This window comes from Histomonas meleagridis (genome assembly GCF_020186115.1).
Source record: "Histomonas meleagridis strain 2922-C6/04-10x chromosome Unknown contig_51, whole genome shotgun sequence".
In the NCBI taxonomy this organism is placed as follows: Eukaryota; Parabasalia; order Tritrichomonadida; family Dientamoebidae; genus Histomonas; species Histomonas meleagridis.
In genome coordinates this window covers 21010-45900 of record NW_027150894.1, presented here as the reverse complement: position 1 = coordinate 45900, position 24891 = coordinate 21010, and the positions used below count along the sequence as shown (strand labels likewise).

General features: G+C 28.6%; 5 protein-coding genes across 5 annotated transcripts; 4 read left to right on the top strand and 1 right to left on the bottom strand.

Annotated features, from left to right (window-relative positions):
• Nucleotides 1-2024: 2024 nt before the first annotated feature.
• GO595_006939 (3'5'-cyclic nucleotide phosphodiesterase family protein) lies at nt 2025-5663 on the bottom strand (the record flags this gene model as incomplete). The annotated part of the gene is made up of 1 exon (XM_067920347.1): nt 2025-5663. The coding sequence occupies one exon, from the start codon at nt 5661-5663 to the stop codon at nt 2025-2027; it is 3639 nt and encodes a 1212-aa protein (XP_067772458.1).
• Nucleotides 5664-5846: 183 nt separating this feature from the next.
• Nucleotides 5847-12490, top strand: GO595_006938 (Ig domain-containing protein; the record flags this gene model as incomplete). The annotated part of the gene is made up of 2 exons (XM_067920346.1): nt 5847-9711; nt 10629-12490. 2 exons carry the CDS (start codon nt 5847-5849, stop codon nt 12488-12490), a joined length of 5727 nt encoding a protein of 1908 aa, XP_067772457.1.
• Nucleotides 12491-16888: 4398 nt separating this feature from the next.
• Nucleotides 16889-17992, top strand: GO595_006937 (galactose oxidase; the record flags this gene model as incomplete). The annotated part of the gene is made up of 1 exon (XM_067920345.1): nt 16889-17992. One exon carries the CDS (start codon nt 16889-16891, stop codon nt 17990-17992), a length of 1104 nt encoding a protein of 367 aa, XP_067772456.1.
• Nucleotides 17993-20698: 2706 nt separating this feature from the next.
• GO595_006936 (transposable element tc3 transposase) lies at nt 20699-21595 on the top strand (the record flags this gene model as incomplete). Its single annotated transcript, XM_067920344.1, has 1 exon — nt 20699-21595. One exon carries the CDS (start codon nt 20699-20701, stop codon nt 21593-21595), a length of 897 nt encoding a protein of 298 aa, XP_067772455.1.
• A 1384-nt stretch (nt 21596-22979) lies between these two features.
• GO595_006935 (NOT2 / NOT3 / NOT5 family protein) lies at nt 22980-23636 on the top strand (the record flags this gene model as incomplete). Its single annotated transcript, XM_067920343.1, has 1 exon — nt 22980-23636. One exon carries the CDS (start codon nt 22980-22982, stop codon nt 23634-23636), a length of 657 nt encoding a protein of 218 aa, XP_067772454.1.
• Nucleotides 23637-24891: the final 1255 nt, after the last annotated feature.

Sequence of the window (24891 nt, the reverse complement as noted above, 5' to 3'; positions counted from 1 at the left end):
TACAAGAACTAATAAAAATATAACGCCGATAAATACAAAATCAATATTTTATACAAAAGTGGCTATACGAAAAACCGTTTAATACATTTTTTTGATGGTGCACAACATTGAGTGTGCGTTGGGATAATTTTACGTGATTCAAACATTTGTTGCAACTTTGGAAAGAAGAGAAACAATATGCGTTTGTATATAGATCTATTAAATGTCTCAGTTAATAATCAATTTTCTAAAATATTTTGTTCATTACTAAAATATATCCTTGTATGAGAACACTATCATCCTTGAAAAGTTTATTTTGGTTTCTCTTCTAATTTTGGTAGTAATCTCATGATAGTTTTAACTATGAACTTTTTTGGATCTAAAATACAAATAATCGCTACAAAGAAAGCAATAACAGCCAAGTAAGCACTTGTCATATAAATAATCCCAGTGTATTTAAATATTTTCTTGTCTATTCTTACTTGGTACACTTTTGATGAAATGTTATCTGAAATGAATTCATCTCTCATAACGTATTCGCCGATAGAATCCAGAGCGAACGTTAACGAATAACCGCTCGCATGAAATCTTGCTGAACCAGTTACTTGACTAACCAAGTTTGCTGTTTTTTGCGCAAGGTTACATCTGTCATCATATTCTGTATTACCAAATGTTATTAATAAATCTGTATCTGATGATGCAAAAAATTCTGGTTTATACATTTCTCTTCCTGCAATAAAACCTATTCTACCAAATTTTGTGTCAATAACAAGCATGTCCTTGAGACAAAGTCTCCAGAAAGTGAATTTATCTGCAGATTTGCTGAGATATCGAGTTATGACACTTTGATTAGGGAAAATAACCGAAACGGTTTTAAATGTATCAAAAAAGTTTGCAAAAGTTACGATTGCTTGCGTTTTGGATGCAATGTTCTGGAGTTCGATTGTTTTGTTTTCATAAAGTGGTTTTGCAAAAACAATTATATCACTTTTTGGAAATGATGATTGATTCATGAAATAATTAGAATCATAAACTGATGTTATATCTATGTAAGAAGGAGGGATATGTACATGTGTAAAGTATCTGCCAATGTGATATATAAGAAATATTGGAATAATAATTTTGAATATTGTCCAATGAAGATTTTTAGGAACAAGATGACTGTTGTGATAGATTGAAACAAGAGAAACAATAAATCCAATGATAAAGGCAAGCCCTGCTGGCCCTAAAAAATGAAGTGGAATATATGTGATTTGTGGAGATGTGGAAGAAAATGTTGAAATATGTGTCATTATTCCAAGGGAATCGAAAATAGAGAGTAGCTCGCTACATCCTGCAAGTAAAAAAGGAAATAATAAATATGGTATTTTTGATGATAGTCCATATCGCCTAACAGCGATTTTATCTAAAACAATTACGGAAAAATATACCACCACTCTTAAAACATCTGAAAAAATATTACTTCGTGAACTTATTGGGGAAATTGATATGTATGCAGAAAGCCAGCAAGAAAATGTAAAAACACCCAAAAATGCAAAAAGCTGAAATTTTTTGAGGGTTCTTGTGTATTCTATAAGAGAAACAATCGTGAAAAAAGTTGTTAAAATTGATGAATGAACATTTGTTGCCAAGATAATAAAACAAGAAATTGAAAAAATACGAACTGCGTGAAAGAAAAAATTCCTATTTTTTGTTTCAGGACCAAATAAAATTAAGGAAAGAACATTCATTTTTGAGCACTTTTTAATAAAACATATTTGTGCACTTTTTTATGAGCAAAGCTTCAATGAGAATAATAGCGTGTGCGTTATGCTAAAATTAAAGTAGATGTAATAAATGTAAACAATAATATTAATGTTGACAAGAAAAAGTAAACTCCCTTTTGACTTCTTTTCGCTCGAAATACTAATGAAGAATTTATGAACCACTTTATACTTAAGCAGCCCATATGTATGCCAATTGAATTTTTTTCATTTAGCTATTGTATGACGAAAAATTTCAATAATTGAACAATTTATTTTAATTTTATTAAATAACAACAAATTTTATTTATTCTCGTACACAATTCCCGTTTCTTCACCATATTTAATTTTAGTTTTCTTATGTTCATTTTTAGTTGGTACCAATTCCTGATTTTCGCTTTGGAACTTTCTTCTTGCGATTTCCAATTCTTTTTTCTTTTCTTCTGATTCTTCTTCTTTGACTTCGACCTTTTTAATTTTTTCGTTTTCATCTTTTTGTTTAGTTTGTTTTATCCAAACGTTCAAATTCGATTTTGCCATATCCACCAAAGGTTTCAACTTTGGGCAAAACGAATTAGTTAATTCGAGTAATGGGATACAAACACCAGTATAAAACCCTATTTGACTTTTAGCCTTATCCAAATGTTCTCTATCATTCATTGGCGAAGTATATTCCATTCCATTTGCCTTTTCTAATTCTCCTTGTCTAAAGAATTCCTCGCATAAAATATCACATAATCTATTAGCGACATCGAATTTTCGTGCAACGTTTGATACGTCAGCACATTTTAAAAGTAATTGCATAAACATTAAACGACCTTCATCAGATTCCGTCCATTTATTTGCCTGAATTTTTTTAGCGTTTTCTAGTATGACGAAATGTTTTGCCATATCAGTAGCCAATATTAACGAAATAAACAAATTCCATATATAAGTTAAATCGGTATCAGACAAAGATTTAAAGAGATTACATTCGTCTTTTGTTAAAATTGATATTGATACTGTACAATGATGTGTTTCCATAACACTATTGTTCTTAAATAAGATACCTAATGGCGTTTGAGCTTTAACATTATAAGAATTAGAAAAGCCATCATGATTAGCATCATGACATACAGCAGCTATTATCATTCCTAATATTTCTAATGACGTAAACACGTTTTCTAAATCAGTTGAATATAATTCATATGAAATAAATTGAGTTACATCAACTGCATGCATCCAATTATGATATGGAACTTGATTATACGATTCACGAATATTATAAATGAAATGATAAAATACTTCATTAGTGATATGATATATATCAAATAAATGAAAATGATCAAATAAATTAAACATAATCTTGACTAAGCCAATCCCATTAAAATTACAAATATCAAAGTTAATCGAATATAAATTCGACTTTTGTTCATCAGATAATATAAGCTTTTCAGGAATTCCTGATTCATTTCGTTCATTAGTAGTGATCCATGTTTGCATTTCAACTTCCATTGATCCAAGTTTAGCAATGTTTTTGAGTCTACTTCTTTCTAATGATATAGATAAGAAAACGGAATAACTTTCGAATAATTTTAAGTCATCAAATGTGAACTTTTGTAATGACTTTTTCCATTGCATCATAACACATCCCATTACTGCTCGATCAGATGAAACTATTGGAACCATCATTAATGATTTTTCGGGTACTAAGTCATCGTTTTGTAAGATACTTTCTTTAGTAGAAATTACATTTTCGATTAATACTTTTCGTTCATTTTCTTCTTGGACTATTTCATCATCTAATTTTGGTACTTTCCCTTGAAGTAACTTTTGGATAATTGCTTTTTTAACTCCTAAGTTATCTTCTGATTCTTGTTGTAGTTTCTTTTGTTCTCGTTTGATTTTCGCTTCGATATCTTCATCAGTAACAAAAGGAGTAAAATTAATTCCATTGTTTTCGATCATAAACATTTGCGCTCGAACTGCACCGACAACTTTTCGAGTATTTTTCAGGATTTCTTCAATTAACTTTTTAATCGTTTGTGGCTGTGATAATGAATAAGAAATATCTAAAAATGAACGTAATTGTAATGACAAATCAATTGACGCTCTATATAATCGTGCATTTTCAATCGAAATACCAGTGAATATATTAAATATTTTGATCATTCGTTCATCTTCTTCAGTAAATACTCCATCTAACTTATTAATCATTTCAACAACACCTGAAATTGCTCCTTTCTCATCAAATATTGGTACACATAACAATGTTAAAGTTCGATAACCTGTTGCTAAGTCTGTCGCTCGATTAAATCGTGGATCTTGATAAGCATCTTGAATATTTAATATTTTTCCAGTGGTTGCTGTGTACCCAACAATACCTGCATGAATTGGGACTTCAATAGAGTTTGTTAAGCCGCCTTGAAAACTTGTTACAAGTTTATCACGCGTGTCATTGACCATAAATAATGAACAACGATCAGCGTTAACTAAGTCACAAGCTTTGTTCATAATGTTTGGGATTAATACGTCCATTTTAAGTTCTCCTGATAAACTTTCGGCAACTTCAAGTAACGCTGCAAGTCGCTTTTGCTTCTGTAATGAGTCTTTTAATAGTTGATGATTCTTTTCGATTAATATTGAACTATTTAACGATGCTATAACATATGGCGATATTTTTACAAGGATTTTCTCATCATGATCTGTAAAGAATTGTGGTATACGTTTGCCTCGTAAGACTATCGCATAACATCGTGGTGAATCTGGATCACGAATTGGCATTGCTAACACTGAATGTTCTCCATTCCCATCTATTTTTTGCTGATATGATGAATGGACTTTTTGCATTAAACATGAGATAGGTATTTGATTTCGTAATGAAAACCCTGCAATGCCACTTTCACTGGACTCTATCGGAACGGCTTCCTTTGAATTTTGATCGTACTTCACAATTTTGTTAGTTTGTGTGTCAATTTCCCAAATTTCTGCACCCCTACAACCGAATAATCTTGTCAATTTTTCTGTCGTGGATTCAATGAATTTGCGAAGTCTGGAAGTTTGAACGATACTGGAAATGAAAACGTTACTTACAACTGGTTGAAATAACCATCTTGAATAAGCTTTACATTTAGATTGGAAATATTCAACAAATTTTTCATCTTTTGATGTAAATGGCATTGAACTAGGACTTCTTATAACTTGAATTACTGCAACAACATTTTCATTAATATCAAATAATGGAAAACATAAAACTCGTGAATCAGGATGATAAAGATTCTTCTCTAATAATGGCAAATATGCAATATGATTATGTGCGACATCAATATTTACAATTTTACGGGAAAATTGTGTGTATCCGACTATGCCTGATCCATGTGGACAACTTGCTGTAGTAGATGGACAATATAAAAGTTTAACAGATGATACGTCATGATAAAAGAGAACAGTTTCAGCAAGAAAATATACATTTAATGTTGATTCAATTAATCGTGGTAATGAAACTGTTGGTGATCCAATAACAATTTTATCAAAAAGTGCTTCCATTTGAAGATGTTCGGTAAGTTCTTTATTGGTGTTTGATAATTGTGGTAATGGATTTTCTTCTAAAAAATTCATATTTGTAATTTCCCGATTTGATGTGTTTTTTTGTGCTGACATTGGTTGATTATTGGTTTGAGGATCACGTGTAAGCATATATGTCTTTGAATTTTGGACAGGCTTTCCTTTTAATTTTTGGATTTTTTCAATTCTTTTGTTAGTAAGTTTCCGTGATAAATAAGGAGTAAATTGATCAACTGGCTGTGGTGGTGGATTCGTATCATTGTAAACTGGTACAAGTGGATGTGCTTCTGTGATTACAATTGATGTTATTGGTTTTAAAGCAAGAAGATCTTTGACAAGTGATTTATCTTTTTCGCCTTTATGATTTAATTTTTGTAAAATTTTGAAATTAGAAGTCATGATTTTAGATAAAGCGAAGATTGATAACGGTTAATACGTTTGTTAACGTAAATTAACAAATGTAATCAAAAGTGCTCGCCGTTAATGTAACGTTCTCAATGTCGCGTTGTGGTAAAATCTTGATTTTAAAATTTTCAATGGCAATTTTTTTTGGTCAAATGTCGGGGTGGCCCTGATTTACATATGGTTTTTTACTTGCTGTTTTTGTGCCATGCAATGGCGGAAATAGAAAAAGTAAGCGAACCAAAGCTTGAAAATATTGTTTCTCGTTTCATACATATCTCGAATTCAATCAAAGAATCTGCTAAAAAAATTTCAGAAAAACTTTCATTCGAAATCATATTTCCTTTTGATCTCCCTAATAATACAAACCAAACAATGCCTTCTGTTTCTAGTATTAATGAAAACATAAGTGAAACTAAAATAAATAATGATGATAATCAAATGGAAAATATGGAAGAACAAAATCAAAATGATACAAACATAGATGAAATTAATAAGCCAGGTATTGTAATTATTTCCTCATTCTATGAACAGGAAAAACAAATAAATGCAGATAATAATCAAATTTCAAACGAGAAAGAAACAAATCAAGCTAAGATTCAAGAAATAAAAAATGCGGCAATAGAAAATATTCAAAATGAATCATTAATTGCCAATATGTCAGAAGAAATAATTAATGAAAATCCAAATGAAACCATGGAAATGAACTATACGCATTTGGAGAATGAATTAGTGAACCAAACAATGATAAGTGAACCAAATGAAAGCGAAAATATAACATTTAATGTTAAAGAAGAAAATAATTACACAATTTTAGTCGAAGAAACAATCGACAATTCAATAAATGAAACAGAAGAAAACAATAATACTCTTTTAAATGAAATAATAGAAGAAGAAAACAATACTCTTTCAATCGAAGAAGAAAATAATTACACAATTTTAGTCGAAGAAACAATCGACAATCCAATAGATGAAACAGAAGAAAACAATAATACTCTTTTAACTGAAGAAATAGAAGAAGAAAACAATACTCTTTCAATCGAAGAAGATAATAATCACACTCTTTTAGAAGAAACAAACAATACTCTTATGACGAATGAAACAGAAGAAAACAATAATACTTTTTTAACTGAAGAAATAGAAGAAGAAAACAATACTCTTTCAATCGAAGAAGATAATAATCACACTCTTTTAGAAGAAACAAACAATACTCTTATGACGAATGAAACAGAAGAAAACAATAATACTTTTTTAACTGAAGAAATAGAAGAAGAAAATAATACTCTTTCGAAACAAGAAGACAATTGCGCTCTTTTAATTGAAGAAACAGAAAATGAAACTCTTTCAATAGAAGAAGAAAGTAATCACACTCTTATAGTAGAAACAAATAATACTCTTATGACGAATGAAACAGAAGAAAACAATTTCACGCCTTTAGTAGAAATAAATAAAACTCTTTTGATTGAAAAAGAAAGTAATAATACTCTCTCAACTACAGAAGAAGAAAGCAATTTCACACCTTTAGTAGAAGAAACAGAAAATGCACCAGAAACTAATAAAACTCTTACGACTGAAGAAAGCAACACCACTCTTTTTATAACGGGAAATAATACACTTTCAAGCAAAACAGAAACTAATTATACTCTTACGACTGAAGAACGCAACAAAACTCTTTTTATAGATGAAAATGACACAGTTTCAACAGATAAATTTGAAGAAACTAATGATACTCTTTTGATTGATGAAGAAAATGATAATAAAAATACTCTTTTAATGGAAGAAACCAGCAACACTCTTTTAAATGATGAAAACAATTCCACTCTTTCTGTAGATGAAAACAACACAGTTTCAACAAATAGAACAGAAGAAGACAATAATACTCTTTCGATTGAAGAAGGAAATGATAATTATATTGTTCCAATAGATGAAAATACTCTTTTGGTTGAAGAACATAATTGTACTCTTTTTGTAGATGAGAACGACACACATTCAGATAAATTTGCAGAAACTAAAAATAATTTTTTGATTGAAGAAGCAAATAATGAAACAGTTTCGACAAAAGAAAACGAAACTCTCATAGAAAGTAAAACAGAAGAACATAACAATATTCTTTTAACAGATAAATTCGAAGGAAATGATTCCACTTTAATAGAAGAAGAAAATAATAAAATAATTTTAAATCAAGAAAATAACGATACGCTTTTAATAGAAGAAACAAAAGAAGAAAATAATACTCTGTCAGCATATATCAAGAATACTCTTTCTAAAGATGAAACAGAAGAAAATAAAATGCATTTAATGTATAGCAATGAAACTCTTTCAATTAATAAAACAGAAGAAGATGACAGTGCTATCTTAATAGAACAAGATGATGCGCATTTGTGCGATACAATAAATAACTCTCTTTCAATAGAAGAAAACGATATCACACTAACAGAAGAAAATAAATACTCTCTTTTAGTGGAAGACAATAAAACTCTTTTAACAGATAAAACTGAAGAAAATGATATACATTTAATAGAAAATGAAAATAATTCTCTTTCTACAGAAGAAACTGAAGAAAATGATTCATATTTAATAAAAGATGAAAATAATACTCTTTCAATAAAAGAAAATGATATCACACTAACAGAAGAAAATAATTACTCTCTTTTAGTGGAAGACAATAAAAGTCTTTTAACAGATAAAACAGAAGAAAATAATTACTCTCTTTTAACAGATAAAACAAACGAAAACGACAATGTTTATATAATAGAAGAAAACAACCACAGTATTTTACCAGAAGACGAACAAATTCTCTCAAAAGATAACACTGAAGAAGTTGATCTAAATAATACAAATAAAGAAATAACAGAAGAACAAACAGTAAACAATGAAACAATGGCACAAACATATGAAAATGTTCAACTAATATTAAATAAAGAAGCAGAAGAACTCGAAACTTGTAATGAAATAACAGAAGAAATCAAAGAAACACAAACAGATGCAAATGAAGAAATACAAATAGAAAATTCATTTGAAGCGCAAACAAATGAAGAACTTGAAACAAAACGAAATGAGGAAAAGCAGACAGATGAAAATGAAGAAATTAAAGCAGACATAAATGAAGAAGTACAAACAAATGCATTTGAAAAAACTAAAACAGATCAAATCGAAGAAACACAAACAGATATAAGTAAGGAAGTACAAGCAGATGCAAATGGTGATTTGCAAGCAGAAATTACATTGGAAGAAACTCAAGAAGATAACAAAGCAGAAGAAGCAGATGAAATTAATCAATCACAAGCAGAAATTTCACAAGAAGAAATTTCTACAGATGCCAAAGCTGACACAGAAGAAACAGATGAAATTAATCAGTCACAAACGCAATTTCAGATAGATACAAACGAAGCGCCAGCCGAAAGCTCATCCACCGAAGAGTCCGAAGCCATATCCGTGTACCGCTTTCCGGAGACTCTGAGTTTCCAAGTCGCGTCTCATCCGCACCTCATTGACGCCGCGCACTTCCGCAGCGTAAGCGCAACAGATCAAATTCGACTTCTCAAAGATATTCTTCACTCCGAAATTTCGATATTCGAAAACATGCAAAAAATGTTTAATATTACGAATTATCAATACGAACTCCCTCTAATTCTAAAGACCATCCGCACTAAGGCATCACGCAGACGCATTCACAGAAGCATCAAAACAATGCCAAAGTTCTTTCCGCAGTTTAAAGATTCGCCAATTCCAAAAGATTTCAACAATTTATGGTACTTAGATAACATTAAAGGAAGGCTTCGTTTTAACAACGGAAATAATTTTTATAACGTTTCGAAAATCGTTTTCCAGAAAACTGTTATCCAATCGTGTTTACTTAAAAAGTTTTCTGTTTCAGCAAAATTGGAAAATGATGTGACGAAAACGATAGCGGAATTTTCAATGGGAGACGATCAATATGAATTCAATCTCCCGGATGTTGTTCGCTTGAGAACAATATATATTAACATATTAGATAACTTCGGAAATGAAACAGGAAGTTGTGTGCCTGATGTTGTATTTTACGGTAATTGAATAAAATTGTTGTTAATTTTAGATGTTTTTAATCAATTATCTTGGAAAGTTAGAGCAAATATATATGAGAAATAAAACACCAACAGATGCATGTGCATCGAATTGAATGACGCAAAATAAGAAAAATATATTGTCAAATTTAAAATTACAAAATATGAAAAAATATTGTACATATTGTTGTTTGTTTATGATAAGTTTTATATTGCAATGTAAATGTGACGAGTACACATTGATTAGTAGAAAATTTGGGTAAAAAATGTTGGTTGGCTTTCTATAGCACTTTGAATATAAATCCGATAATTTTTAATTCATTCGATTCTATCGTTGAGATTTTTCAGATGGATGTAAGCGACTTTTTTCCATTTAACGGTCACTTGGAACAAAATTAAGTAACTATAATTTTGTAAAACAGTCAAAAAAATTATTGCGGGTTGAACCACACAATTTTCAAAGCTTAACTCCAATTCGATTTGAAAAATTCCCAACATCCATTCAAAACTCAAATGATAAACAACACGAAAAGCAAATCACTCCAATTTGGCTTTTCAAATGCATATCCATATGCAAAAAGCTTACCCTCACTCAAACCATTACTCAACCATTTCGTTTGCAAAAATTTTTTTAAAAAACATTTCAAATTTTATGGATTGTTTTTTATTTTAATATCTTCTATTGTAGCAAATGTAATTAATCTTCAAGTTAAATATGAAGATAATCATGTTTTACTCAATTGGACAGGATCTCATATAGATCACAATTTAACATATAAAGTTTATTCACAAAGAAATGAATTATATTGGCATCCAATCAGTTTATTCGATTTTGCTACCACAAAAAACATAAAAGTACTTAATGTATATCCGAAAACAGGTACCGAGGTTAATTTTGTATATAAAACTCAACCAACAGAGAATAAAACACTTCATCTTTCAGCCATTCTTAAAGTATGGGTTGAAGGAGGTAGTTATACATATAATGGAGAAAATTTTGATTTTGAAAGTTTAGGAATGAATTTTGAAACAAAAGAAGAAATTATAAGTGTTACTCCAATATCAAGTAGTGATTTTGAATTAATGAGTTTAGAAAGTATAATAAATTATGATATTATTGTTATTGGTTTTATGGATATGAATGGCGGACCTTATTGCCAATCGTATAGTGAAACAGTTCAACGTGTTTGGCAATATATTGATCTTAACTATAGTGTTTTATTTGGCCATGATGTTGTTGGTTATTTTTATGGGAACTCTTTTGGTTATGGACAAATTGCAGATAAATTCGGAATCAAACTTGGTTCAGCAACATGTAATGTTAGTGGCTATTGTTCAACAGGTACAATATCGACAAATTGGAATCATTTTTCTAAAGAAATTAAAGTAACTAATCGAGGTTTAGTTACAAATTATCCATACTACATTCCATCTGATGTTTCCTTACCAATTAATTTAACGCATACAAGTTCAAATGCTGCATTTGGTGATGTTTGGGTTGAATTAGGTGAATTTGAAAATCCAAATTTCGGAAATTTTACAGAAATAGAAAACTATGAATGGACACTTGATGGATATTCCGGAACACGATATGGTAATCCGCATTATTACTTGACAACATATAAAAACACCGCAATGATTCAAACAGGACATTTATTAGGTAGTGCGACATTATATGAAAGACAACTTCTTGTAAACACTATTTATTATTTATATCAAAGAACATCACTTCAATATGGATATGATAATTCAGTCGAAACGCCAAAATTAAATCCACCAAATATAACCCGAATTGAAGGAGAAAGATCAATTGAAATTAACACAAGTAATAATTATGAAACCGCAACAATTTACTATAAAGTCGTAGCTTACACAACAAATGAAATTAAATATGAATCATCACCAACACAATTTAATCTTACAACATTTGTCAAAAAATATTATTACATTATTGATGAAAATGAAAACACGAATATTACAAAAGAAAACTTAAATGAAGATCAAATAACAAATGGAACAATAACAAATATTAAAGATGGAGATCTTCATGTTCATGTTGCATCAATTGATAACTATGGAATATTAAGTGGTACATCACATATCTTTATCACAAAAGAACTATCAACATTAACATTCACTAAATCAAATACATATTCACAAACGAATACTATTACTAAATCAAATACACCCACTGAATCGAATATTAATAAAGAATCATACACTTATTCAAAAACATTTTCAGGCTCAAACATAATTTCCAGCACATATACTTCAACATTTCCAATTGATGCCAGTGTTTCACATTCATTTATCCTTCTGCAACAAAAAACATACACCAAATCAATTACAATTAAAACAATGTATTATTCATATTCATATACGAAATCTTTAACTAATTCATATTCGCATATTTTTATTTATACAGAGTTTATTTATTATGAATATGACTATGTTATATATTCCTATTTAAGAACATATTATTCCGATTTCTTCACTTTGGTTTATTACGAATTTAATCAAGCAAATGATACAATAAGTACTAATGTTTTGATAGGTATAGTATGTTGTTCATTTGCAATTGTTTTGATTATTATCGGAATAATTATATATCTATATAAAAAAAATAAAAATAAACAAAACACCAAAAGTTCTTCAAACTTCGGAAATAATATTGCGGCTGACAAGAAATTTGATGAACAAATGCAAGACCTTGAAAACGATGAGAAAGGCCTAAGCGAAAGTATTGCCAAATTCTTTGGTGAAGGTGATAAATGGATCTAATACATAATATATATACATTAATAAAGTTGTTTTGCTGTTGATATCATCGATCAAGCACTTTTTTGTTGATTTTGAAACATTTATATAAAAGTGACAGATCTGACTGAGAGGCCGTTAAATTATCATGCAAACAGTTTTACAAATTTAATGGTGAATCAATTGGCAACAACTTTGTACAATATCAAAATAATATTAAAGAAATATTTAAAAGTTAATGAAAAGCAGAAGGTTCAGTTAGATAAAAAAAAAGAGAAATTTATGAATGATTTATTGCAATGTTCTCCGACGCATTTGGTGGCCATTTCGTATTAAAAATAACTTTGCTCTTCTTGAAACGTCTGCATCAAGTTTCCTGGTTTCTATCATTGATTCAATATCATCAAAAGAATAAATCGATGCCATCTTCTTTACCAATTTTTCGGATTTGTGGTCGATTGCTACTCTCATTATATAAATTAATGAAGCACAAACCAATAAAGGTAAGAAAAATTGCTTCCATACCAAGAACATTGGGAACAAGAACAATGATAACAAGAACGCCATTCTAAGCATGAAGTTCATTTCGTCAGGAACATAAAACAAAGCACCTGATTTTGATGCATTTCTATATCGAATATTTTGATTTCTTTTTTTATTAGGAACAATTGGTCTATATCCTCTTTGTTGCATGGATGATTGTGGATTACTCATATATGAGAATGAAGATTTTTTTGCATCAACAAATTCATAAAATCTTTTTGAATGCAAATTCAATGTGCATTCAAAAATTCAATAGAAAAAACGTTTTTTTTCATTTGATGTTTTCACATCAAAATTAATTAACGATTAATCAACAAAATAAAAGTTTTCTTCACGTCTCAAAATCTGTTTCTTCTTTGATAAAAGGAAAGAAAAGCGGCGCAAGAGCACTTGAAAATTTAAGTAATACAAAAAAATTACCGATAAATGAGAAATTTGAAACATTTGTTGAAACTCATTTTTTACTTGAACAAATTGAAGATGAACAAAAGATTGGAATGAACAATGTATCATTTATTAAGACTAATGATAAAGCTCAAGAAATCGAAAACAAATATTATTTTTCAACTGTATCATTACTTTCAACCAAACGAATAGAAGAAAACATTTTTCATATCATCCAAAAGAACATCATAAAGTTCATGTCAGGCTCTAATTTTTTACTTGTTTCTATTAATTGTCATGTAATTAATTTTTCTCATATAATTTCATTCATATTGACCACAAACAATGAATTACAATCAACGCAACAAAAGAATTATTACATTGGAAGCGAAAAACTTGATGAAACATTTCACCCTCTGAATAACATAACAATAATTTCAACATTTAATTCATATTTTGGTATTATCGAGTTAACAGACGACAATGAAATCATTGAACTTTCGAAGATAATATATCAAATCAAAAACAAATCGAAAAATATCATAACAAATAACAATAACTTTGACGAAATATTAAAATTCATAACAAATAATTGTTCGATAATTATATTTCTTCAATCATCAGATGAAAATTATTGCAAATTGTTTTGTAACAAATCGAAAACTTCGTTTGTCCAAGAAATTAATGATAAAAACAAAAGCGAATTCGAAGTTGAACCATTTTATGAAAATTGTTATAATGAAGAAAAATGTAAAAAAATTTTGAAGTTGATGAAAAAGTGCCAAAACGATAAAATCCAAAAACTGAAAAAAAATTCTCAAATTAAAGAATTAAAACTAAAAATAAATGAATTGAAAAATATTAACAAAAATATTAAAATGGAAATAGAAGAAATGAAACAAAAAATAGATAATATCGAATACGAAAATAGAAAAATAGAAGAAGAAAATAAATGTTTAAGAAATAGAAATTGCGAATTGTATAAAAACTTCGATAAAATATTAAATGATACTGAAGAACTCAAAATTAGAGAAATAGATGAAATAAATCAAATGAATAAAAAGTTCGAAAGGTTCATCGCAGAAAACGGGAAAAAGTTAAGTAAATGCATAAAGAAGAAAGAAAATGTGAACTTGAGCAACTTAAAGTTTATGTAAATAATTAGTAAACATTAAAACATTTTGTGAATTGCGTTTAATGATTTGTAAATATTTAATGTAAATAATAAATAATTTGTAAATATTTAATGTAAATAATAAATAATTTGTAAATATTTAATGTAAATAATAAATAATTTGTAAATATTTAATGTAAATAATAAATAATTTGTAAATATTTAATGTAAATAATAAATAATTTGTAAATATTTAATGTAAATAATAAATAATTTGTAAATATTTAATGTAAATAATAAATAATTTGTAAATATTTAATGTAAATAATAAATAATTTGTAAATATTTAATGTAAATAATAAATAATTTGTAAATGTTTAATGTAAATAATAAATAATTTGTAAATATTTAATGTAAATAATAAATAATTTGTAAATGTTTAATGTAAATAATAAATAATTTGTAAATATTTAATGTAAATAATAAATAATTTGTAAATGTTTAATGTAAATAATAAATAATTTGTAAATGTTTAATGTAAATAATAAATAATTTGTAAATGTTTAATGTAAATAATAAATAATTTGTAAATGTTTAATGTAAATAATAAATAATTTGTAAATATTTAATGTAAATAATAAATAATTTGTAAATGTTTTATGTTATGAGTGTAAAGAATAAATAATTTATGAATGAAATCCCATCGGTGAATCATAAAATTTTATTTGTTGATCTGATTCATATATATAGTATAATTCTCAATTTTTTTTTGATAATATGATGAGACACAAGGTTATTAATTAATGAAAATATCAAAAAAGTAAACCTTAAAATGATATTTAATACAGTTATAAATATTTTTCCTTGCTTAAAGGAGAACACAACAAAATATCAACAAACCCTCGATCAATGAAAGAGGAAAGGCCACAACACCGACAATGGTTACTATTTCCCAAGTATAGTCCTTATCATAATTGATAATGTTTGCCAAAAACACTTCTGGAATTTCAATGTAATTATTTGGAATAAATGTCGAATTGTAAAATTCCAAAATATTTTGTGTTTGTGAGAGTGTAGCACCACCAATGTATGAAATTGTATATTTGCTGTCGAATTTCATTGGATATTCACTTGTACTACATAACTGATCAATGTCATTGTATTGGGTAATAAGTGATGAAGATGGACACCAAGCCCTAAAATATTCACCAGCCCTAAGAGGGGATGAATCGATTTTAAGATCTTCAAAATTTTGATATTCAATAATTGTTAGATTTTCACGATTTGTATTGAAGCTGACATTAAAGTTATTCACATTTTCACCATCAATAGTAATTTTGATATCATAGCTAAACATGTTGTGTATGATATAAAACGAAAAAAAACTACTTCCAGACACACCTGGATAATTAATTGAAAACTTATTATCACAAAAAATAGATTGATTGGTTAGATTTGAAACTATATATATATCTCGCGGATTGTCAGTAGATGGTGTTAACGGAAGTGAAACCATGGATAATAATTTTGGATCAAAGTTCAATCTCCCCCAAAACACACCTCCACATATGACCATAATAATTGAGCCGATACCTGTTATAATTGACTGAATAAAAAAGCCGAAACAAATGTCTTCAGGATAATAACACATTGTTATTAAAAGCTTATGCCAAGGAATTCAACAGAGAACTTCCAACCAATTATTCTCACAAAAAATAGCGAAGTAAAGTTAAGAATTTTATTTAACGTTCATTCTTGTTATTTTCTTTTTTATTGACTCCGGAGCGATCAGGAAAATATTTCATAAATTCATTGAGATCACCGCCAAAGCTGCTGCTTAAATCTTTGAATTTTTTTCTTCTTTCTTTGTCCAAGCACAATATTTTCTTCCAGATTGACCCATTTCTTCATTAAGGCTTCAAAAAGTGGATCCTTCTCAATGAAGTAAATAAACCTTACAATTGTAATAAATTATTTGAATTTTCTTCATAAAAAGTGCCATCATGCTCAAGAATTTTTTCAACATCAGTTATCCTGAGTCTGATCTTTTTATAGAAAGAATTAGAAGATTCGAAACAATTAAGTTTTTACAATATTGAGTCCAATTCCAATCTTTATGTGATAAGTTCTTAAGGAAGACTTATGCATGACTTTTTGAGACTTGAAGATTATGATTATTATGAAGATTCTCCTTTAAAATTATTTCGCTATGCCATTGAGAGAGATTGAAGCTTCAATGGTTTTCTATTGACCAAGAATCTATAGTTTTATAAGACATGTCACTCAGAAAATGTTTTTTCACGATTCTTTTACTGAATAAAATTCTTTTCTCTTGTTTATAATAACGTTCAACTATTAAACGGTGTTCATCAATGAATGAAATGACGAAGCTTCATGAAGGGAACACTCTTTCCCACAAACCAGTTATCGATTCAGAGCGTTCTAGACTTCACCATCAGTTAATGACTGTACACAATGATCAGTTGTATTATCTTGGACCAAACGGACTTTATTCATTGACATATAACTCAAAAGAATGGAAAAAGGAAGCTGATCCACAATTTTCAATAGAAAGTGGTCATTCTATGACTTCTACACCACATGGAATTGTCGTTTTTGGAGGCAATGTTAGTGGAAAAACAATATCTGATGCATGGATTTTTGCAGTTGATAGGTGGCGTGCTTTTACACATGATTTGGCTCCACGTGCTTATCACAGTTGCACTTGGATACCAACAATGTCATCAGTTTTATTATCTGGAGGATCTTTTGATCATAATGTTTATCAAGATTTTGTTCTTCTAGATCTAAAATCAGGAAAATCCAAAACAATTCCTTTATCAACACCTTTACCATTCTCTCATCATACAGTCACATATGTATCAGGTACCCAAGTTTGTTTATATGGAGGAATTCATGCTAACAAAGCAGAAAATCGAAACATGTATTTGATTGATCTTTCAACGGGCGAAGTCACAATAATTGATTCTCCATATTTATATCCAGCACGTAGGTCACATCATGCCTCATTATTCTTTGGTAACTTGTTTATCACTGGAGGTCTTTCACAATCGGTCGTATCAAGTGATGCTCTCATATATATTTTTGAGCATAATGTATGGCTTAATCTTGAATTTTCCACATCAATCGAATCGTCACTCTTTGTGTTTCCAATGAAGCGTGGTATCTTTTTCATAGATGAAACGGGCCAAAATTCCACTGTTCTTTACTACAAATCAAACGAGGAACCGTTTACGGGGGTTGACGATCCGAAGTACATTGAATTTTTGTCAAGTTTACTCGACATCAATTCCAAGAAGCAAAAAACGTCACCTTTAATTATGGCAGCTCAAAAGGCCCGACGTTTTCTCTCACAAGAAAAGCTCAACATGTATTTAGAGATTGAAAAGTTCTATCATAAAGACATATTAGAAGATACAGCAATTGCGATCACATCACATACCAAAGAAAAAGATACTTCTTAAAAGGTTAATCAGCACCTTAAAAAGCATCCAACAAACGCAAGGATCGAATTCTGTTCACTCTGAAATTGATATTTATGATTTAAATGAATATAAAAAACGATGTTCTGAGTTATGTACATCGATAATTACATTGAAAACAGAATCCAAGAAATCGATAATGAGATCGAAAGAAGAGCTCGAAACTCTTTATACTGAAATTGAAACATTATCGGAGAACATTAACATACCAAAAATTACATATTCGAATGACATATTATTTAAAGCATCATTAAATGACTTATCGCAAATTGATGAAGAAATCACTAAAGCTAAAAGCGAATTAGAGAAATCGCAACAATTAATTAATGAAATCCATTATAAAAGTGATAATACATTACATGACGCAATTACTATTTATGAACGAATTGATACATTCGAACTTGAGCGTTATAAATGTTCTCAACGAACTCAAACATTAACTAATGAATATATCAAATTATTAAAGCAAATAATAGATTTACAATCAGAACGACTTCATATCTATGATAAACATAACATTGATAAAGTTAAAAAAGAACAAAAAATCGTTTTGTTAATCGATAAAATTGAACAACTGATAAACAATGAAAGAGATTATACAAATGGAATAACAAACATCATTGCAAACATTAAAAATAGAATCATGAAATTAACAGACGCAATACCACACGCAAATAAAGAAAATATTTCGGCACAAATCGAAAGTTTGTGTAACGCGTTCTCTAATTTAACAAGAATTCATAACGTAATGGCTGTGAAGGTCGACGAAAAAGATGTAACTTTGCGATTACCAATGTTCGATGAGGTAAATGGCGCATTGAATAAATGGACGCAATCGGTGCAGTTAAATGCGCGAGTCGATAATTTGGAAAATGATAATAAAAGAAGCGGCGGATCGTGGGGATCATTGTATACGCAAACACAGAATTTGTTGGATTTAATAGAAGGAAAAGCGAAAGAAAATTAAAATGTAATAAATAAAAAATAATTTTATTATTTTGTGCTGAATGAAAATTCGTAATAATAAATAGAGGAAGTTCTAATTGATATATCGAAAGTTTAGAAAAAAAAAATTGAAAATAAATGAAGACAATTAATAAAATTCTTTCAATCTTAGATACACAAGCTGATTTTTTGAATTGAATTCAATTTTTATTCAATTTTGATCAATGCAAAACGATTTATCACATTCAATTTTTTATTTTAATTTCACTTGGCGTAAAGCGTCACTTATCGAAAAAATTTGAAAGCATAAACTATACAATAATTCAATGGAAACGACCGTTATGCCCTGGTAATACGATTCCTCACAAATATTTTGTATAATGGGACTGAAAATAATAAGGTGTACTCAATAGATTTCCATTAAACTTTAAGAGTAAATAATACTATGAATAATAATTAATATTTTGTTGCTATGAATTTTTCATCATTTTTTTCACATTATTATCATCAAATTATATGAAAATCATACAATGAAATATGATATAAAATATTCTATTTATCAAATTTTGATTTATATAATAATAATATTAATCAAATTTAATGCGTTGATAATAATATATGAAGACAAACTGAATTTAGGAAATGTTTATTTCAATATTTAAATATTACATCTTTTATCCTTTAGAATCTTTTAATTTTGTTATGTCGTCACATTTATGATGTTGAATTTTGTCTGCAAATAATCGAATAATTTCTGCATTTTTCTTTTTTGATGCTATCATAAGCGCTGTTTTATATGTTTATAAGTAATTCCAAATGTTTATATGAAATTTCATATTTTTTCAAAATATTTTAAATAAAACAAAAAAATATCTTTAGCATTGATATCAATTCCTTCTTGTTCAAAAAGTAATTTAACTATTTCTATATAACCTTTTTGTGATGCAATCATAAGTGCTGTCTCAACTAATCAAAATAATTTCCAAATATTATTTTGAAATATAAAATTATTAAAATAAATTTCATTTTTAGCATTAATATCAATTCCTTCTTGTTCAAAAAGTAATTCAACTATTTCTATATGACCATTTGAAGATGCATTCATAAGTGCTGTCTCAACTAATCAAAATAATTTCCAAATATTATTTTGAAATATAAAATTATTAAAATAAATTCTAAATAAAACAAATAAATATTTTTAGCATTAATATCAATTCCTTCTTGTTCAGGATGACTGATAATTTTTCAATTGATTTTAAATTATCATGCAAAGGGGAAAAAAGTACCGTTGAAAAAATTCAATAATAAAAAAACTGTCATTCCATTTAAAAAAGTTATCGTTAGAAAGTTTTGTATTGTTTGTACCAATATATGGCTGAATGTGCATTCACTTATTGAAAATAACTCATATACGACAATTACATGAATATGCCATCAATAATATATTCGAATTTTTTTGAGTTTATCAATATTTTCGATTGATTTGAAGAAAATTTAATATCAAGATTTTATATAATCAAATAAAACAAGTAATATTTCATTATTTCTCAAATAAAGTATTCTTCAATAAGTTTCCCACGTAAAGCTATCAAATAACTTCCGCAGACAAGGAACATGCTGGCGACAAAAACAACAATAAAAAGAAGGCAGGAAATAGCAAAATGGATATACCTAGGGTATTCAGATATGGACATCCAACGGATGACTGGTCATGACCACAAGACTGTAAAATTGGTTCGAAAAATGATTAAAGATGGGGAAGACATTTGCTTTCAAAAAACAAAACTTGGAGCCCCGACAAAAATTACGACAGAACTCCTGGAATTTGTTGATGATATGACGAAAGAAAATCGACGATTATCAAATCTTTCGTTATCAGTCTTTGCTAACCAATCTGAAAAATTCAACAACATTATAAGCGAATCTACCATCATGATAGCGAGAGAAATTCTAGAATATCGATTCAGCTACCCATTGATTTCATTTGCACTTACTGAGAAACAGAAAAGCGACCGTTTATTGTTTGCACAAAAGCATTTGCAGCTTGGAACCGACTGGACAAAAGTGCTGTTCACAGATGAAAGCTACTTTTGGCTCAACGAGGATCATCGACCTCTTTATCGAGAAAAAGGCGAGAAATGTCCTGAAGTTATAGTTAGTGAAAAAAAATTCCCAGATAAGGTTTTGGTGTTTGGTGGGATGTCTTCCCAAGTCAAAACAAACCTCATCATTATTGAAAGAGGGACCATTGACCATGTTTCCTATGTAGACGAACTGATAAATGGAAGCGGTTTGATACCGCATATGAATGAAGTCTATGGAATCATGGGTTGGATTTTAATGCAAGATGGAGCAACCGCTCATACTTGCAGAGAAACTATAGATTACTTAAGAATGTACGTTAACATTCTAGAAGACTGGCCTACAATGAGCCCAGATCTCAATCCAATTGAGAATCTATGGGCGATTATGAAAAGAAAAGTTTATGAACTTAGACCGAAAACCATTTGTGAGCTCTGTGCTGCGATATTCGAAGTCTGGAAAAGCATCTCCCCTGAAATGCTTCAAAATCTTGCAAACTCTATGCAAGACAGACTGCAACAAGTTATTCGCAATAATGAAAATCATACCAACTACTAAAAAAAACAAATAAATTTTGAATTCTTCAATAAATTTCCCAAACAATAGAACTTTTTAATAGAAGTGCGAGGGTTATTGGCCTAAAAAAGTGTATCGTTCGGGAAACTTATTGAAGAATACTTTAATTTCTGAATTTTCAATTACTTAATAGATCGAGATATTATTCTTAGTTTTATTAATCATGAATGCACAATGTATTTATATATTATATATTCATAAATATCAAGGTTGTAGGAAGATCGCTATATACGATTATAATCTGATTATAAGTTATTGATATCATTTTACATGTTCAAGCGGTTCGAAGTCAAATTTGAATGAGTGGACGTATAAAAATCACGCAATCAGCTCGTATCGTTCTCAGAGACAATTTCAGAATAAAGCTTGCTCAAGAAACGGTGATATCGAATCAAATTCGGAAAAATAGAGAAATCAACATCATAACATTAGATGTCAAATAAATTGAAAAATGTAATATATTTGAAATTTGAAAGCACATAAGTAATATGAGATAAAAGGAATCGATAAATGTATTTCAAGTTAGTATTTTAAAGATAATTTGCAAATTGCATTTGTATAGATATTTAATCGATAAAATTGAACATTTTGCTAATATAGGGTAATGAAAATAAATAAAAAAATCATCAAATAAATTCAATGATCAAAAATCGGTTTTTTCAGAAAAAAAATCATAGTCGTTTCAAGATATTTCAAGAATATGTACTTACACAGAAACTATTTTATCGATAATAAATTATTAATCAGGTTAGATAAGTAAATCATTAAGGTATTACAAAAATTATCACATCATTCATTTTTTTAATAAATCCATAAATTCAAGAAAATCAAGATTTCATATAATTATTTGGAATAAATAACAAATCAGGATTCTATGATGAAATATCAATATTTTTATTCTTTAACGAACCAAGAATTTTAATTTGGATGTTCCCAAATTACAATGATGTAGATAAATAACGTATCTTTCCGAGGAAAGGGTAAAATTTTGATAATATTTACCATCATTCAAATTTGCTTTTATCGTCACTAATCGTTACTGCTATCGTTTGATATAAATCATGCAAAAGTCGATTTTTGTCACTTTTAAAATGAAAGAATAGATTTATCTCGTGATAATTATGATATTATATTTAGATTTGTATTAATCATAGATGCAACTATGCATATATATTATATATTCATGATATCAATATCGTAGGATGATCGCTATTTACGATGGGTGGAAATCATAAGTCGAGTTTAATATATAGGAAATAGTAAAAAACCGCTGTAATCGGCCGAATATGCATTCAAAAAGTTTGATGGTGATGGAATTAGAATGGGACCGTTAATAATCTGAACAAACGGACGACTTATTTAGGAAATGAGCCGTGTAAATTCTTCTTATAATAAAAAGCTTGACGAAGAATTCCCTTCTTTTTCGTCGCTTCCAAAGCGTAACCAACACCCTAATAATGTTACGCATCCACCACCTTCTGCTTCCTCAGCTCCTGTTTCAAATCAACCAGAATCAATAAAGAAACCAATACCACAGCCAACTTTGTTTCAGCAATTAAATGCTTTTGGTATAAAATCACCAGAAGCAATTTTTCAATCAGATCTCAGTCAACAAGATTTTGCTTATGCCCTTTCTTCTTCACAAAATCTTATACCAGACCCTCCTTATGACATGATGCCAACGGTAGATTCTAATAATTCACATCCAAATGGTTATCCACAGAAACCACTACAACAGCTTCTTCAACCAGAAACAATGCGAAAATATGATTTATCAACATTGTTTTTCATATTCTATTACACAAAGAGTTCTATAACCAGATATTTCGCAGGAAAAGAGTTAAAAAGAAGAGATTGGTTATTTGATACAAATTTGCAGATTTGGTTACGGAAAGCTGCAGAACCGACAGAAAAAACATCAGAGTATGAGCTAGGCAAGTTTGAATACTTCGATCCAAATGACAGATGGGAGATTCAAACTCGGAATCAGTATAAACTCATATATAATGATATTAGTAATTAAAAAATAAAAACAAAAATAAGCAAAAAATACCTATTTATTCACTTTGAAATTTGATATAATTTTTGAGTCAACTAAAATATGAGAAAAATGAAAATTAAACAGTAATAAATTTTTTTAAGTTAATGAGAAAAACAAAAAAGATCATCACATGAAAATAAAGCTATAATATATTTTATTTTTTTGAATTTAAGATAACAAGAACCTCCGTAGCTCAACGGTTAGAGCATAGGACTTTTAATCCTGGGGTTGCGGGTTCGAATCCCGTCGAAGGTGAATTTTTTTTGTTTTTTTGATGGAGAGTTCTATTTTTGCTGAGAATTCGCCTTTAGCTCCGTTACAGGGAGAGGAATCGAATGATACCCTTTTCTCAAAATTCGAATTTTCATCAGATAGATTATTTGGAAATTCAAAACTTCAGACGAACAATTTTACAGGAATAGAGGGTCATACATCTGAATTACGATCAACAAGAAACGAATCTTTAATTACGAATAATTATGAAGATATTTACATTTTAAAGTTCGACCATGTACTACAAGATAAGATTAATATATGGGATATTAATGAAAATTATTATAGAGATAACAAAGAAATTATTACAGATCGAACATTACAAAACTTTTTACAAAATTATATAATTAATAAAGATTTTCCCAACAAAGAAGAAATTAAAAGAACTATTATCAAAGCAATCAAGAAACAAATACCAAAGCCTAACATTTGGTTACAGCAAAATTTATTATTAATTCATAATTTTTTAAATTTCCCAATTTCTCAATTATTCAAATTAAATGAGTTTCGTGAAATTCCATTACTCGAACCATTTTGTTGTTCATTAGTTCCAGAATGTAATTTTTTCACAAAAGATTTTCAAATACTATCAAAACATTTATCAGAAGAACATGATATTGACCCTAATCAAGAATTACTCTTTCACGAAAGAATCATACAAAGATTATTGACTAAAAACAAATATATTATAAAATCAAAAAATTATAAAAGATTCTGTCCGTTTCCAAATTGTTATAAAATTATTTCTAACAATTTTGAATTAATCAACCATATAAATCAAGACCACAGTTCAGAAATAATTATAAATTCTTTACAAACCGTCGGGTTATTTTGGACGTTAATCTTTTCATGGACAAAAACTTACGGAAAAATTACCGACAGCATTAAATTTATTAAAAACACAAGTTGATTTTTGGAATATTCAATAATATTAATCCAGATGCTTGGAGAGAAATTTATTTAA